Source organism: Ursus maritimus, unplaced genomic scaffold, assembly GCF_017311325.1.
Source record: "Ursus maritimus isolate PB19 unplaced genomic scaffold, ASM1731132v1 scaffold_33, whole genome shotgun sequence".
Taxonomy (NCBI): domain Eukaryota; kingdom Metazoa; phylum Chordata; class Mammalia; order Carnivora; family Ursidae; genus Ursus; species Ursus maritimus.
In genome coordinates, this window is record NW_024425897.1 from 17782319 (window position 1) to 17799248 (window position 16930).

A 16930-nucleotide genomic window follows, 5' to 3' on the forward strand; every position below is an offset into this window, starting at 1 on the left:
TGATCATACATTCAAAACATTGGTATTTGTAAATAAAAGTAATGCAATAATTAAGATACTTTTGGAGCTCTCTTTTCCTGTGAACAACCTTGGAAACAGGTTTGTATGATTTTAAAAAGAGGCCTATTCATCTTTTTACTTCTAAGCAATTCTATAGTTAACCTCTTATATACAGAGTAACGTGTTTCTCCTTTTATTATTTCCAATAGCAAATTATAAATTACTTTATAATAATAAAATAATAAAATATATTTTCTCTTGATTGGTTAAGTCAAGCATTTTAGAATCTACTGAAAATAGAATCTACCACCAATAATGTCTTTGTCATGGACTATAACTGAGGTCCAGAATGATGGCAGGAAAGAGGAGAGTGCCAGTCCCCCTTTATGATTTCTGTTCCTTTTCATTTCCTTTCTCTTCCAGTGCTAGACATCAGCATGCTTTCCTCCCAAGATGTGGTCCGCATGCTGTTGTCACTGCAGCCCTTTCTCCAAGACGCCATTCAGAAGAAGCGCACGGGCAGGACCTGGGAGAACATCCAGCATGTGCAGGGACCACTGACCTGGCAGCAGTTCCACAAAATGGCAGGACGGGGAACCTATGGTAGACTCTCTTCCCTGTTTCAATTCCTTCATAGTTTTTTGGTTTTTGTTTTTGTTCCATAAAAGCCAGCTTTAGTTACTGTCAAGCCCTAGCTTCACTGACAAAATAGAATCTTGTTCTTCATGATTAATAAGTTTTATAAACTCTTTTCTTTCCTAAAGTCAGTTTGGAGTTAAGTTTTCTAAGCATCCTTTGCCGAATCCAGGTCAATGAGGAGAATAATCCTTAAATAGAGTATTCATTAGATTTTCCTCATCTTCCTAATCCTCATTGTATTTTCATCAGGATGAACTTCTGAACTAGTTCTGTCAACTTCTTCCTAGTCAGGATTATAATGCTTATTTTAAAGGAAATGACGTAGTGCTGCTTGGAAAACTAACTTTAACTTGTTCTAGTCTGCCTTCTGATCTTATTGGACTTTCCAAGCGCATTCTGACTCATTGAAACAGGGGCCATATAATTAGAGGATTTAAAGAATACTTTTGAGAGTGATCCTGTCAACCTACAAGGAAATTTCTGATGCCAGAATTAAGACTAATGCAGCAAGAACTTCTAAGTTGTCCAGGTTGTGGGAAACAGACTCACAAACGCCTTCCTAACTGCCTTACTGTTACAGGTTCAGAAGAGTCTCCTGAGCCATTGCCCATTCCCACTCTGCTGGTGGGCTATGACAAAGACTTCCTCACCATCTCACCATTCTCTTTGCCATTTTGGGAGAGGCTGTTGTTGGACCCATATGGGGGCCACCGTGATGTTGCCTATATTGTGGTGTGTCCAGAAAATGAGGCCTTGCTCGAAGGAGCCAAAACTTTCTTCAGGGACTTGAGTGCTGTATATGAGGTGAGAATGACATGAAAATCGTTTTTGTGACACGAGTCCTCAGATTGTTTCTAGCTATGACTAAATTTTAAAGAACAAGTGTCTTCAAGGTAAATCTCAAAGAAAATTTGCAAATAGTTGGAGGATAAAGGAGAGAATTAAACTGGCAAGTTTTTCTGGAAGTAAATTGTTTTCCCTTCTTGGCTTTACATTTTGTTAGATTTAGAAGACTTTGCTCAGCCAGCCTTACCACACATCTTACAGTTCTGTCAGCTGTTTTTTCCTCATTTATGCGCTCAAGTTTAAAAGTATTGCTTACCAGGGGATGTTCTGGCTGTTCAGACCTTTAAAAAAAGAAAGCACATCTCTTTGGGGAGGGGGGTGGTTTCCTGAAAACAGTATAAAATGTTTAGCTTGAAGATTTTTGAATCAAAAGATAAGTTTAATGAATCATGTCCCTGTTGGGTATTTAACAGTACATTCATCTTAATACTAAAATTTTGATACAGATTAATAATGTAATAACCATAATAATTTAAAAGCCAGTGGATCATTTTATATATTTAGTACATAAATTACAGTTACTTTTGAAAAATTAGAATCATGAGTATCTTTGAAGGGTAAGTGCCACATTTTTTCTGCCAAAGTATATGTACACTGAATTCTTTGTATCTTATACTTCTAATATCTTTATTTTTGGCAAGATTAAATGAAATTAGTGTTTATGAAGAACTGTGACAGGCATATTATATACATTACAAGAGTGTTTTAAAGAAGATGCCAGGTTGAATTTCTAAAGTATTTCATAACAGAACATTCGCCATCTAGAAATGGATGGGCACACATGAAATAGTAAACTGATGTGTTGCTACAAAGAAGTGAGGAGATGCTAATGTATGAGGTAATGGCATCAGTTAAGCCCCTAAAGGAACCCTTAGATACAGTAATTTCTATACAGTGCCTGGCCCATGGATGTGTAGTACTGTTAAATCACAAGGACCATAACACAGAAAACTTGTCTAAGCAGTTTTTTTAAAGCCAAGCTCTTCTCTTGGATGAAACTTACAACATGAGTTACAAAACATAAAAGGATTGCTGGATCTTTTTAGAGCCTAATGACTTTCCTAGGATTGCTCATTTGGCGGTAGCGCGCACCTGATCAGGAAGAGTGTGCGCTAGAGAACTTTGTAGGGACTTGGTAGGTCCTCCGTTATCAACTCTAATACGGGATAATGTGGGCTCTCCTGTTGGTGAATAGTTAGTTAAGTAGCTTATTTTTTGTAGGTGTATTATATTAATTCTTTGCTGTAAGTACCCATTTAATGTCCTAGAGATTAATAACAGAATCTCCTTGTGCTTGAAACAACTATTTACTTTTAAAAAGTGATCAGCATATCCACTGCTTCAGTGGCCTCTGCTATGGGTGATCTCCAAATGTCTGTAACAGTGTAACAGATGGCCCATAAAATTTTAATGTTATCTTATGGGAAAACATTATGAGTAGGGATTACTTAAGAGATTTTAGTGGACATATGTCTCAGTCAGCCTTAGTAGGCAGGAATCTGGTTAATTCTTTATCTGACCATTAGCAATCAGGTAGTGCTCAGCAATCTTCCCTTGTGTGGGAGGAATTGGCTGGGGTGAAGAAACATTTATTTTTCTTTCGAGGGTCTAGGCCAGGTTTTGGAGAGACAGATAGCAGTCTCAGCATACATTATAATTACCAGAAAGGACCAGCGTATAGTGTTGGTTTGGTTGCTTGTTTAACGCTAAAAGAAAAAGCGAAATACTTCCATGTGTATGATAAAGAATTTCCCCCACTAAAGACAGGAGTGGTTCCTGTTGTAAATAATGATGTTTGTGATATCAGATGTGTAGGCTTGGGCAGCACAAGCCCATCTGCAAAGTGCTGCGAGATGGAATCATGCGCGTGGGAAAGACCGTGGCACAGAAGCTTACTGACGAGCTTGTGAGCGAGTGGTTCAACCAGCCGTGGAGCAGTGAGGAGAATGACAATCATTCCAGACTCAAACTTTATGCGCAAGTTTGCCGCCATCACCTAGGTAAATGGGAATTTGTTTGGCCAAGTAGAATCTGAGAAGTAAAATAGCAAATTGTTCCCCTTTGGGAAGCAGCATTATGCTACTTTTGTCTCAGGTAATGTTAGTGTTCCATTACTGTATTTATTTAGGTCTAATTTCTGCGTTCTAGGTTGTTAAATGCTAATTTTTATGTGCACACACATTCCTTAAAGACGATTTAAAGTTGCCTAAAGAAGTCATATCTAATTTACTCCACATTTTGAAAACTTAGCAGCAGGACTTGGTATTATTAAGTGCTTAAGTTTAACTGACATTCCCAGGAGAATGTTGGAAGCTTTTAAAGCTCAGTACAGAGAGGAGCATGGTGTAGCGTGGTGGCTACAGAATATATGTACTTGGAGTTTTCAGTGAAGGCGTGAGAGTCAGTCTGAAAGGAAAATGTTACAAGGAGTTAATTTTGTCTTTTTTTTCAAATAAACCTCTTCACCAGAATTTGTATTAAGTAGTTTCATGTTCATTTCCATGTTTGCAGAATATATAAGCATATATTCAGGTGTGGAGATAGCATGTTGGGTGTTAGAATACTGCAGCCTGAAAGCATAATTAAAAAAAAAAATGACCGTTCTAAATTTCTGATTCAGTCCGACACTGCGGAATATCACTGATGTCACTGACCCCTCTGCGTGTACTCTTTCAGCACCTTATCTAGCCACTCTGCAGCTCGATAGCAGCCTGTTGATACCACCTAAGTACCAGTCCCCACCAGCAGCAGCACAGGGACAAGCTACACCTGGGAACACTGGGCCTCTAGCTTCAAATTCAGGATCAGCAGCGCCCTCAGCTGGCAGTGCGTTCAATCCCACCTCTAACAGCAGTTCTGGGAACCCTGCAGCAAGTAGCTCCGCGTCTGGGTCCTCTGTGCCACCCGTCTCCTCGTCTGCCCCGGCTCCCGTTATTAACCAGATCAGCACTACCTCTTCTTCGGGATTCAGTGCTAGTGTTGGAGGGCAGAACCCCAGCACTGGGGCCAGTTCTGCAGATAGAACGCAAGGGAACATAGGCTGTGGTGGAGACACTGAGCCTGGGCAGAGCTCCTCTCAGCCCTCTCAGGATGGACAAGAAAGGTACGTTGTTTGCCAGTTGAGACGAGTGGCTCTAGCTTGGACCCCTTACTTATTCTTCTGCACCCTCCTGTCCCCCTCAACCTCATGAATCTCTCAATCTAGTGAAGTGCTCTATTTCTCTTCTTCCCCAAAGGAAGTAACAACTGTCAGTCTATTGCTTCAGTGTTAAGAAATTTGAGACTTCTTATAAACTTATTACTAAACTTACTAGCTTTGTAGTAAGTTTTACTGTTAATCCTACTATTGTTAGGTGAACAGAATATATGGATAATAGTAATAGTAAGCTATTACCACTAACATAAATAGTATTATAAAACATCTTTTTAGAATATAGCCCCAGGAAAAAGAGGGAGTGGAAAAAGAGATCTTCCATTTAAAGGAGTATATTGTCATTTCCCACCTGTCTTTGTACTAACTAGCTTGGTTTGCCTTCATTTTGGTAATACACATATTGATCTTATATTTAATATGTAATCATTGTCCAGGGCATCAGTGTGCTCTGAAACTGGTTTATTTTTTGTGACTTACATTTATTTTGTGTATCTCATAAGTGACTCTCTCTGCAGTGTCACAGAACGAGAGAGAATAGGAATTCCCACTGAGCCTGACTCCGCAGACAGCCAGGCCTATCCTCCAGCTGTTGTCATTTACATGGTGGACCCCTTCACTTACACTGCAGACGAAGACTCCACTTCTGGAAACTTTTGGCTGTTGAGTTTGATGCGCTGCTACACAGAGATGCTGGATAACTTACCTGAGCATATGAGAAATTCTTTCATTCTCCAGGTAACTATTTGCAACTTTATTTTCCGCTTTTGTTGTTCTTTTTGTGAAATACAAGTTCATGATTTTTTTTTAATTGGAACTACATGAAAGCTATAAAGGAAAAGATACTCATAATTCTACCTTTAGGTTAAGTCACCATTACATAACATTTTGGTGTATTTCTAGCCTTTTTTGTGTATGTTTGTTTACAGAGTTGAAATCATTCTTTTAGTATAATTTTTAGTCTTTAATACTCATAAATACTTTTCCATGTTGTTTAAAATTCTTACAAGCAGCATTTGTAATGAGTGCATGTTCTCCATATTTAATTATTGTACAGTTAGATATTTAATTTGTTTCTAAATTTCACCATTATAAATAAAGCTGTAATAAACATCTTTATAATCTCTTTTTCACACTTCTGGTCATTTCTTAAAGCGTATTCTTAGATACAGTACTATAAATAATGCCAGATTCCTTTCCAGAAAAGTTACACTTATTTACATTCCCTTCACTGAGCAGTCAGTGAGCGTGCCTCTTTCACTGCCACCTTGCCAGCTTTGTAGTGTAATAATTTTACAAGATTTTGATAATAGGTGAAAAATGATACCTAGGGTGTTTGGGTTTTGTTTTACTGTCACTTTCACTAAAGCCATCTTACAGTATTACAGTAATGAAATTAGAGTTAGCAGGATAGGTTGTTGATTGTTTTTCATTGTGAAGTTTGTGTCTCACTTCCTTAGACAATAATTCCAAAGTTACCACTCACACTATGTTTATATATGATAAAAAGGAGAACTACGTTAAGAAACAAGTTTTAAAATTTTGGAACATGGCAACAATAAATTGACAATTTATCCCTAAAAAAGGAACAGGAAAATTTCTAAGTGACAGTAGCTTGACCTGTAACAAGATGACACCTCTTCTTCAGTTGTTAGTGCCTCTTTGTAATAGAAGATTGTATGTCATCTAAGGAATTAAGATTAAGTTAAATTATGTAAATTTTATATATATATATAATGTATTTGATTTGATTTGATTTTAAGCAATCTCTACATCCCACGTGGGGCCCGAACTCACAACCCCGAGGTCAAGAGTTGCATGTTCCACCGACTGAGCCAGGCAGGCGCCCCTTATATATTTTAAAACTAAAGCTCCCTGCCCTCTTTCAGCAAAATTCATGCCATTTCATTTTCCAAGCGCATTTAAGATCTGGTTTCTAGTTTTGTTTGTGCTTGTGTGTGTAGATTGTGCCTTGCCAGTACATGCTGCAGACAATGAAGGACGAGCAAGTTTTCTACATCCAGTACTTGAAGTCCATGGCGTTTTCAGTGTACTGCCAGTGCCGGCGACCTCTGCCCACACAGATCCACATTAAGTCCCTCACAGGATTTGGGCCTGCCGCCAGCATCGAGATGACCCTCAAGAACCCAGAGGTAGGTAGTAGCACAGCAGACATCTCCTGAAGAGTGCTTTTATACTAGGGCTGCGAGCCAGGAGAGTGGGCTGCTGGGTTGGTCTTCTGCCTTTGCTAAGAGTAGGAGGTGTCTCTGATCCTTAATTTGAAATAGAGGAGGTAGTTCTCTAAACTTGTAAAATTTTTTGAGAAAAGAGGCAAGCAAACTCTTGGTGTTTTTTTTGATGTAGGACCTAAGGCAACAATATACTCATCACTTTTACTTACTGATGTCCAGCTTTCCTGTTTATTTTGTTATTTATTTTTTGACGCTAATCTGTTACTAAATCACTGACTTTTCTTCCCTCCCCGGCGCTTTTCTCTCCTGGTGCGGCAGTTTTGTATGTGTTTACTCGTTTTCCCGAGCACGTTTTTACAGGGGCTTGCTTTCCTGTATCTCAGTGCTTCTGATCAATAAATGAATGCTTTTTCCCTTCATCTTCTTAAAATTACTTCCCACAAATATGTATACCTCTAGGGGAATTTTAAAACACCAAACAAAAGTTGTATACTTCTTTTATTTTACTAATCACTTTATCCTGAAGATGGATGAACTGGGCAATGTTTAGAATTTTCAAAGCCTTCAAAACTCAGTTCCCACAGCTTTTATTGCATGAAAGATCACCCGTTTATAAGAGTTAGCAAACACTCTTCACCATAAAAGAACTTAAAAACAGCAAAACCTGCTGATTTTAGTTGGTAATGTAAGTTTTTCTGGAAAACTCAATGAGATGCTTATCTCTTAGATAAATAAAAACTTAGAAGTGGGAAAAAAATGAGGCATGTAGTTAATACCAGATTTGTTGTCCCTTGATCCAGAAGAAACTGCTTAGCCCCCCACCCACATTCATTCTGCGGTTATGTACAATTTCTGTCTTGGGCAGTTTAGGTTGATTGAGTTTCAATTTTTTCACTTTTGTGAACAGTTCGTCTGTTTTCTCCGTTAGCTTTTTCTAAAATTAAAAAAAATTGATTTATTTCTACTTGTTTTTTCTTTTGTCTCCAGAAATTGAGTTATTGCCTTTCTTTATAAACATAGAACCTTTTAGTTCTTTACCTCCTGTGGTCATTCTGCAGTTCAGATGCAGTCGTTCCTTATGCTTTGGTGAGAAGTTATCACAATTTCAAATGATAACTGATAGTGTTCTGCATTTTCATAGAGGGAGGGGAGGCTGACTACCTGTATTAAGATGTCCTGTGGCATTACCTAAAAGTTTTAAAGTTTATAAGATACTGGCAGAACACTGTCAGTAGTTCATGAGATAAACAGATGAATCTAGATGAAAATAAATGGCAAAAATAAGCCTTTTTCCCCCTTTGCTTTGTAACAGGAAGAGAAATATATCATTTGGCTTTATTAAAAATAAAATCAAATGTTACGAGTATTCCCTGAGGTTTGTAAATTTTTACATGTTTTATGGTAATGGTTAATTGCTAAATGCTGCCGCTCCCTCAGTCTGCAGCTAGAACAGGGCACTTTGATTCAGTAAATGCAGCTCAGTGTCTCCTGTGTGCCAGGCACTGTGTTAGGTGCTGAGGACATGGTGATGAGCACGACAGCCAGGCCTCTGCATCCGGAAATTCCAAATCTCTACCCCGGCACAGTCTTATGCAAGCACATTTTACATAAGAAGGAATGGATTTTAGTATTTACCATGCAAGAAGAAATCCTGTCATTGGTGTCACTTTTGTTGTTTGTAGAATATCTGGTATCTGAAAAACAGTTTGGGAATAATATTTTTCTTCGTGATTTATCACAGGCTATGTATTTTTTGACATTTAACCTTTTACTTTTTCCTAAACTTTTCAGGGAATCTCACCTGGACTGTTTTGTTTGAAAGCTTTATTGAGACATAATTCATATGTTAAAACATTCACCCTTTTAAAAATTGCATAGTTTGGTGGTTTTTAGTTTGTTCACAGAATTGTACAACTATCACTGCTGTGTCATTTTAGAATATTTTGCCAACCTGGAAAGAAACACCATACCTACTAGCAGCCACTCATTTCCTCTCGCCCAGCCCTTGACGGCTACTAGTCTACTTTCTGTCTTTATGGAGTTGCCTGTTTTGGACACTTCATATAAGTGGATCATGCAATATATAATCTTTTATGTCTGGCTTCTTTCATTTAGCGTTTTCAAGGTCCATTCATGTCCTAGCATGTATAGTATTTTATTTCTTTGTACAGTTAAATGATATTGCATCATATGGGTATATACTACATTTTGTTTACTCATTCTTTAGTGGATGGACATTTGGCTTTTTCCACTTTGTAGCTATTGTGACTAATACTGCTTTGAACATTTATGCACAAGCGTTTGCTTAAAATATTTTCCGTTTTCTTGGTAAATACCTAGGAGTAGACTTTCCAGGTGTAGGGAGAATGAATGGATTGACGATAAGGTTAGCTTTGAAACTTTGAGCACATTATTGAATATCTCTAGGCCTGTGTTTTGTATCCTTAGAATGAAGGAATTGGATTAGACTCTTTCTCAGGTCTTTATTTTAGCTTTAAAATTCTATAATTCCATTATTACTATTTTTTATGCCATAAATATATCTCTGTGTGTATGTATGAATATGTATTAATTCAAGGGTCAGCAACTATGGCTGTGGGCTCAATCCAGCCTGCTACAGCCTGTAGCAGTATGACCTGGGTAAGAATGATTATTCCATTTTTAAAAAGAGAAGACTACTCAGAATAAGAGAGCCCCATAAAGCCTAAAATATTTACTGTCTGTCCTTTATGGAAGTGGGCTGACCCCTGCTGTAGGTTATGAAATATTGAAATGTGTATAATAGCTGTAAAAAGAAATGGTGACAACTAAATTTTGTCATAGTTTGTTTAAAATATTTGTCTTACTGGTAACAGCTAATGCTTTGATTTCTTAAATCTCTCACTCTCTCTCTCTCTCACACACACACACACACACTAAAGTATAATATACATACTGAAAAGTACCCAATAATAAGTATACTATTTGATGAATTTTCACTAAACACATCATGGAACAAGCACAAGAAACAAAACCTAAGAAGCATCGAGAAACCTTATTCATGTCCCTTTTAGTCATTCTTTTGGTAATCAGTGTTCTGACTTAACAGCAACATATCTTGCTTGTTTTTGACTTTCATGTAAATTGACTCATATAATTGGTATTTTCTATGTCTGGCTTCTTTTACCCAGTGTCTAGATTCATCTGTTCTGTTGCGTGTAGTGGTGGTTTTACATGCCTTTGCTGTTTAATATTTTGGTAGTATAACTTTTAACACAGTTTATCTTCCGTTTTACTGGTGATAGGCATTTAGGTTATTTTTGATTTGGAGCTGTTAGGATTAAAACTGGTGTGAACAGTCTTACACCTGTCCTTTGGTAAACATGTATATGTTCATTGGATTGGGTCACAGGATGTGTGTGTGTTTGGCTTTAGCAGAGATCGTCACTTTTCCAAAGAGATTGCATCACCAGCAGCGTATGAAAGTTCTAGTTGCTCTGCATTCTCACTGATACTTGTTGTATTCTTTTTTATTTGACATTCTGGTGGGTATGTAGTAGTACCTCATTGTGGTTTTAATTTCTGCTTTCCTGATGACTAATGAAGTGGGCCTGGTTTACTTTCTAAAATAGTAATTTCCTTTTAATAAGGAAACATGACTTGATTGGGGTTCCCTAGCTGATGTCACTTAAACAGTCTTTTTGTTTTCTGTTTTATCATTTAGGATTTATGTATGTAATACTTCTGGGGGGCAGTCTGTTGTCATTACTTCTTCCTTTTGGTTTCAAGTGCTATTTAGGGTTTTGTTATAAACATTGAGTTGGGTGGTTTTGTGTTGATACTGATTTTTATTTTTATTTCAGCGACCCAGCCCAATCCAGCTTTATTCCCCTCCTTTTATATTGGCCCCAATCAAAGACAAGCAGACGGAGCTCGGAGAGACATTTGGGGAGGCGAGCCAGAAGTACAATGTGCTTTTTGTGGGCTACTGTCTGTCTCATGACCAGCGCTGGCTTTTGGCTTCCTGCACTGACCTCCATGGGGAATTATTAGAAACTTGTATTGTAAATATTGCTTTACCAAACAGGTGAGGAGCCTTGGTGTTTATGCTGCGTATAAATTGATGCTGTGTCTTTCCTCAGATTTGAGTCATTTTGATTTTCCTGTCTAAATGCAGTGGGTGCCGTGCGGGTGGGTTCTTTGGAATTTTCTGGGTTTTGTCTCGCTAAGTGATAACCTTTGACTTATTTGGGGATCCCTTCCTCACTTTATTTTTTAGATCACGGAGGAGTAAAGTATCTGCACGTAAAATTGGACTACAGAAGTTATGGGAGTGGTGCATAGGTATTGTCCAAATGACATCTCTACCCTGGAGAGTTGTAATCGGCCGACTTGGGCGGCTTGGCCATGGGGAGCTTAAAGGTGAGAGATTCCTGAAGCAGTCAGTACAGGAAACAAAGGAAGAGGGTTAAGCTAATGTCCCTAACTGAGCTGAGGGAGAAAATTGTAAAGTTGGTAGTAAGAATAAAGCAGATTTAGATTTTCTGATTCTTTTAAATGTAGTTTTAAGCGCAGTTTTTAACTTTTCATTTTCAACAAAACCGTTTACCAAAGAAAATCTTAAATACTGAACCCCAATATATAAGATAGGAAAAAGAATGTTTTATTAATATAAAAGTGATGGTCAGTAAATTAGAACTTCTAACATTTATTTATGTGCTGAGTCAGTGAGATCAAGTCAGTTTTAATACGAAAATTTAAATGAGAGATTATGGATGGTAGTAGAAGTCTTATATAAGAATAGACTTCTGTTTCTTTTATTTATTTTTGGTGATCGATGGTGATATAGTTTGTTTATTTTGTGTTGGTGGCACAAGAGCTAGATAATCCTGATTTACAAAGACAAGTAGTTGCAAGTCAGACCGGTCTTTATTCATATTGCCACTGTCTGATAGACTTCAATCTGGACGCTTAAGAGAGCAGACTTTTTAAGTTGAATCCCCAGGTATACCTACCAACTGCTAATATTTCCCGTCATAAATATAACAGTCAGTCACAAAGCACAAAGTGACCGACAGCACAGCTGACCACGGGCAGCAGTGTTGCCTGGCTTTGAGCCAAGCTCATTTGCTGTCTTACTGTAGCTACTTTACATGAGCTATTTTTTAAAGCCTTATTAATTAACAACACATTTATAAAAAGTTCAGTGTATACATATAGATGGAAGAAATTTTTTTTTTCCTAAGGTCTACATAAAAGCAAAGCATATGTCACAAATTAGCTTGGTGGTTTTGTGCATTCAAGTATATCAGAGCAGAGTCTGCAACTTTATGTAAAGGGCCAGGTGATATATATTTTCAACTCTGCAGGCCAGCTTGTCACTATTTCAGCCTCTCAGCTCTGCCGCTGTGAAGTCAGAGGAGCCACAGACAACACCTAAGCGAAATGGGTCTGGCTCTGTTCCAATAAAACTTTATTTACAAAAACAAGTGGTGAGCAAGATTTGGCCTGCAGACCATAGTTTGCGGAACCCTTGCATTGGAGTGCATGTATTGTTTCTTTGCATGAAATTCATATCAGGTATTTGTGGAACCTCTGAAATAAAACCCCTGATACAGATACAACCTGCATCGTAGCAAGTGCTCGAGTAAGTTAACTCTTAGGGTTTAATGGCAGTTTATACATATGTTATATTGCATAAGTATTAAATGTAAGTGTTTTCTTAGGAATCTATTGTGTGCATTTCTTTTTTTACTAATTATACTGTAGGCCAATAGAAACTATTACCCTTTTCATTTATAAGTATGATATTCTTTAAAAATGAATCTTGTATCGGTAGCCTGGAGGTCTGATGCATTGGGGGATTCATCATTTCACTTCTGTCAAAATTCCTATCCCATCTCTTGGTTTGCCTTACAGTCACTCTTATCTCTTAAAGGGTTTGAGCTGCTCTTAACCCTTGGGAAAAGTTAGAATATAATAGAAAAGAAGAGGGGATAAAAATGTAGCCTACTAGTCTAGTCACTTGGTGTTTCGGACAATTATTAAGGCCATTGCCTTCCCTTGTGTGATTTTTTTTTTTTTTTTTAGCAGGGGCACACTCCTCTTATCCCTTAGGGGGAAGGAATATAAATGTGTCTCCATCCCATCAAAAGGTTGAGAGACAACGTACTTTCAAGGGACAAAGAGACCAAGAAGAGCCTAGTGTACAGGAAGTCAGTTTACCAATCTACAGTTCATTCCTTTGGGGACCTGAGCTCTGCACCACATTGCAGTTCTGTGGGACAGTGTCATATGTGCGCCTACAGATTTCAGAGTTGACTCTGTGAATTTTTGTTTCTTATCACCAGAGTATTTGTAATAAAATACAGATACTGCCTTTCCTTTCTTACTTGGTTTTAAATACAAAACTCATGCCTGTTTGATTTTTCTATGGCTTTTAAAAATACATTCTTCATGTGTTTCATGTATTTCACTTTATTTCACTTTTATTTCTGCCACTTCAGTTTAAGGTTCTTTAGGAATATGAAATAAGAAAAAATTGTTCCTTTCCCCTCTTTAAGGGGAGAACAGTGTGTTTGAAACAACTACGTGAAAGTGGAAACCCATAGCGGAGTGGCCTTTCCTCCGCAGAATGGTGGGGTGGGACACGGGTAGCGCGCGCTGCTGCCGGAGCCTGGCACGCTCCGTGTGTGGCGGGGGTCAAAGAGAAGACTAAGTGCTTTTCCGTTCCCAGAGTAACGTAACCCTCTGCAGTTCTCTGAGTACACGTAGTGCCTTTGTGTGGAGGCAATAAACAAATATTAGAAAATTTGTGCCAGCGTTTTAATCTGAACAGTTAGTGTGACATCATTTGGAGCGCTTCACTCACACCCATTGTTTATCAGATCTCTTGGGCCTTCTAAGAAGGGTTCCCCTTATTTCTGCGCTGCTTGCCTTTCATGGAAACAACCAACCAACAACAGTAAACAGAACTGAGGTTTGCCTCCAGCTGTGCATTCTTCTAAAGAAAAGTGCTGATGTGGGGGTGGGGGGCGGGAAGTCAAAGAACCAGACCTGGAGAAAGAGGAAGAGAAGAAAGGATAGAACAGATTGGCCTCATCATCAAAAAGCATTTGAAGCACCTACATCTATGTGGGTCTGTGCTGGACTCTCCCAGCTCATTTCAGACATGATTTCGGTCTACAGAATAGTAGGCCTTTGTTTCTTTGTTAATGAAGTGTAAGAGAGGTCAAGTAACATTTTCTGTGTAGCAAGGAGGGGAACCTGTATAAAGCCTTATTCCCTTTAGGCCAAATCCTGGAAATTCAATTACCAGGCAAATCTGGTAAAACGCTTAAACCTCCTATCAATATGAATTTCTAAAGACTGTGTATGACTGATATTTGATTTCAGATTGGAGTATCCTCCTTGGAGAATGTTCACTACAGACAATCAGCAAACGGCTCAAGGACGTGTGCCGGATGTGTGGAATTTCTGCCGCAGACTCTCCTTCAATCCTTAGTGCCTGCCTGGTTGCCATGGAGCCCCAGGGGTCCTTCGTAGTGATGCCAGGTAAATCTCTTCTTGTCAGTTTCATTAATTAGGTATTACATCAGTTCAGCTCACTCAAACTTAAGTCTACAGACAAGTGTAGAATAGATCTTCATTATCTTTGTGAGAGAAGATTATACTTAGGGTTCAAAAATGGAAATTTGGTCTCTTCCAAGGGGAGGGGTTTGTGATTTTGTTATCTTTATTGACCATCATTTGAAAGAGAGCCTAAGACTGAGAGCTCTTAGAGTCATCGCCAGTTACTGTGGCCTGACCCTGATTGTTGTTAGTGTACGAAGATCACCCTCCAGAAACCCCTAAAGGGGACACCACTGTCATGATACATATTTGAATATTCTTTTGAAGACAGATATTTGACAATCTCTAAGCAGCCTTGAGAGGATATTTTTGAGTCTTTCTGATGTGGCTGAGGATGAATGGTGAGATAAATACAGAGGTGAAGTAGTTACCACAGTATCTGGCCCAGAGTAAGCGCTCAGTAAATGGGAGTGCCAGTGTATGGTTAGCCAAAAGATTGTGGCCACAGGGTTTTTAAAAAATCAGCAACTAAGCTGTTTTATAATTTCATAACTAAGCAATTTTCTGTCTAATTTTCTACCTTTTTTAGCCTGCTTTTATCCTCCAGATATGTCTCTGATCAAATGGGACATCCTGTCCACTTACTGCCTATAAAAATCAGTAGTGTTATGTGAGAATGAGCTTACTCGTCGTCAGTCCAGTGAGAAGCAGATGTCCTCTGTTGGCTTCCTTAGACTCTAGGTTAATTGTTCCCTGCACCACTTGGGCATATTTCATAACTTTTTTGTTCTCTGTCCTCCTAATGATATGGGGATAATAGTTGTACCTCGAGGTAGCTATGATGACTGAATGAGATGACGTCAGTGAATAGAGAGTTGAGCAGGGAATCTGGCATGTAGTAAGCACTCAGTAGATGCTAGTTATCATAATTATCAGTTGAATGGTACCATTTCTACAGAATTGTATCATTTAGGAGAATAGTCCTTTATAAATTGGGAGCAACCACAGAAAGAAAGTGGGAGATTTATTTTTAGAAATGCTTCTTATGTAAGTAATTAAAACATATTTGGTTGGCACAGTCTTAACCTTTCCCATGTGACATGAGGCTTGGGTTATCATAGCTGTACGTTCTGAGTCCGTTTTTTGGAAGATACTTAAACACTTAGGCGGAACTTTAACGTGTATCCATCTCAGCAGTTGTGTCAGACTCCTGTCTCTCTGGCTCAGGTCGTCCTAAAACTTCATTTCTGGAGTTGTTTACTGATGCACAGAAGGAACTGATACAGTTCTTTCTCTTTCTTTCTTTCTTTTTTTTTTTTTTAAAGATGCTGTCACAATGGGCTCTGTTTTTGGCCGAAGTACTGCTCTGAACATGCAGTCATCTCAGCTGAACACCCCTCAAGACGCTTCCTGTACACACATCTTGGTGTTTCCGACATCGTCAACCATCCAGGTGGCTCCAGCCAACTATCCCAACGAAGATGGGTTTAGCCCCAACAATGGTGAGTGTGGAAGGCCACATAAGGATAGAGCTCAGATTCTCCAGCAAGATGCAGAGCTGAAGTATGGAGTCAGTGAGCTGCTGCATGTGTTACAATAAACAACATAGAAAATATGAAGAAGGGATTGAAGGCTGGAGAATCTGTTTGGTTTTGAAGATTCATGTACACTATTATCAAGACCAAATAAGTATTTTCCTCTCTTGTGTGATTAATTTTCTACTGTTTTTCCCCAAAGGCAAAAAAGACCTGGTGGCTAGTGTCCGGCACGTGGGGGCCACTCTCAGTAAACAGTTGCTGATCTGATTTGAGATTCGCAGGCAATGTGCAGTAGCTCCTGTCTTTAGCTGGTCATTGGGAATCTAATTTGCTCCAAAACAACCCCTTATTTGATTTTTCTTAGTAGATTTTTTTTGGTTTGATATCTATTAAGGCATTTGTTAAGTAGTGGTTACTTATAAACTAAAATGCCCAGTATTATGTAGCCATTTGCATTGTTTCTTGAAGATATTTTAATAGCTACGGCATTTACTCCTGTTAAAGGGGGAGGGTAAAAGGATACCAAATTTTATACATAGTATGATCAGAATGGAGTAACAATATGAGAAAAAGAGTTGTAACAAAAACATTCACAGTACTTGCATTCTGGATGATAGTTTCCCCTTTTCATACTTTTCTTTCCAAATTTTCTGCTGTGTGTGTACCTTACTTTTATATCGTGGGAGAAGATTTTGTAATGGAAACGTCATGCTTTGATCTGCTTTTGGAATAGGCCTCCTGTTTCAGGGCAAGTTCACAGCTATTAACATGTATTAATTCAACCTCCAGTATTTTAGATGCTAATTGGATGAATAGGTGAAGTCTGCTGTTTTCTTGGATGGTTTCAGTTTTAGCTTTTTTTAATAATTAAATTGCTTCTTTAGCTGTTTTGCCATCTTTTTATGTGCCTTCAGAAGCTATAGAGAGTGTGGAGTTTTGTTTTATGTTCTTTATTTCTCCAGTCTGTTAATACTTCACACTGGAAGATCATTGAAGAGAATGCAAAATGCAAA

General features: G+C 38.4%; 1 protein-coding gene across 2 annotated transcripts in view; it reads left to right on the forward strand.

Annotated features, from left to right (window-relative positions):
• Positions 1-16930, forward strand: part of MED13L (mediator complex subunit 13L) — a 294657-nt gene that overhangs the window by 263871 nt on the left and 13856 nt on the right. For both annotated transcript variants that reach the window (XM_040619888.1, XM_040619889.1), the window contains exons 18-27: positions 424-603; positions 1220-1443; positions 3293-3485; positions 4162-4588; positions 5155-5374; positions 6601-6789; positions 10671-10894; positions 11087-11229; positions 14203-14361; positions 15705-15881. In XM_040619888.1, the coding sequence (XP_040475822.1) occupies positions 424-603; positions 1220-1443; positions 3293-3485; positions 4162-4588; positions 5155-5374; positions 6601-6789; positions 10671-10894; positions 11087-11229; positions 14203-14361; positions 15705-15881 (2136 nt within the window). The remainder of the gene's footprint in view (positions 1-423; positions 604-1219; positions 1444-3292; positions 3486-4161; positions 4589-5154; positions 5375-6600; positions 6790-10670; positions 10895-11086; positions 11230-14202; positions 14362-15704; positions 15882-16930) is intronic.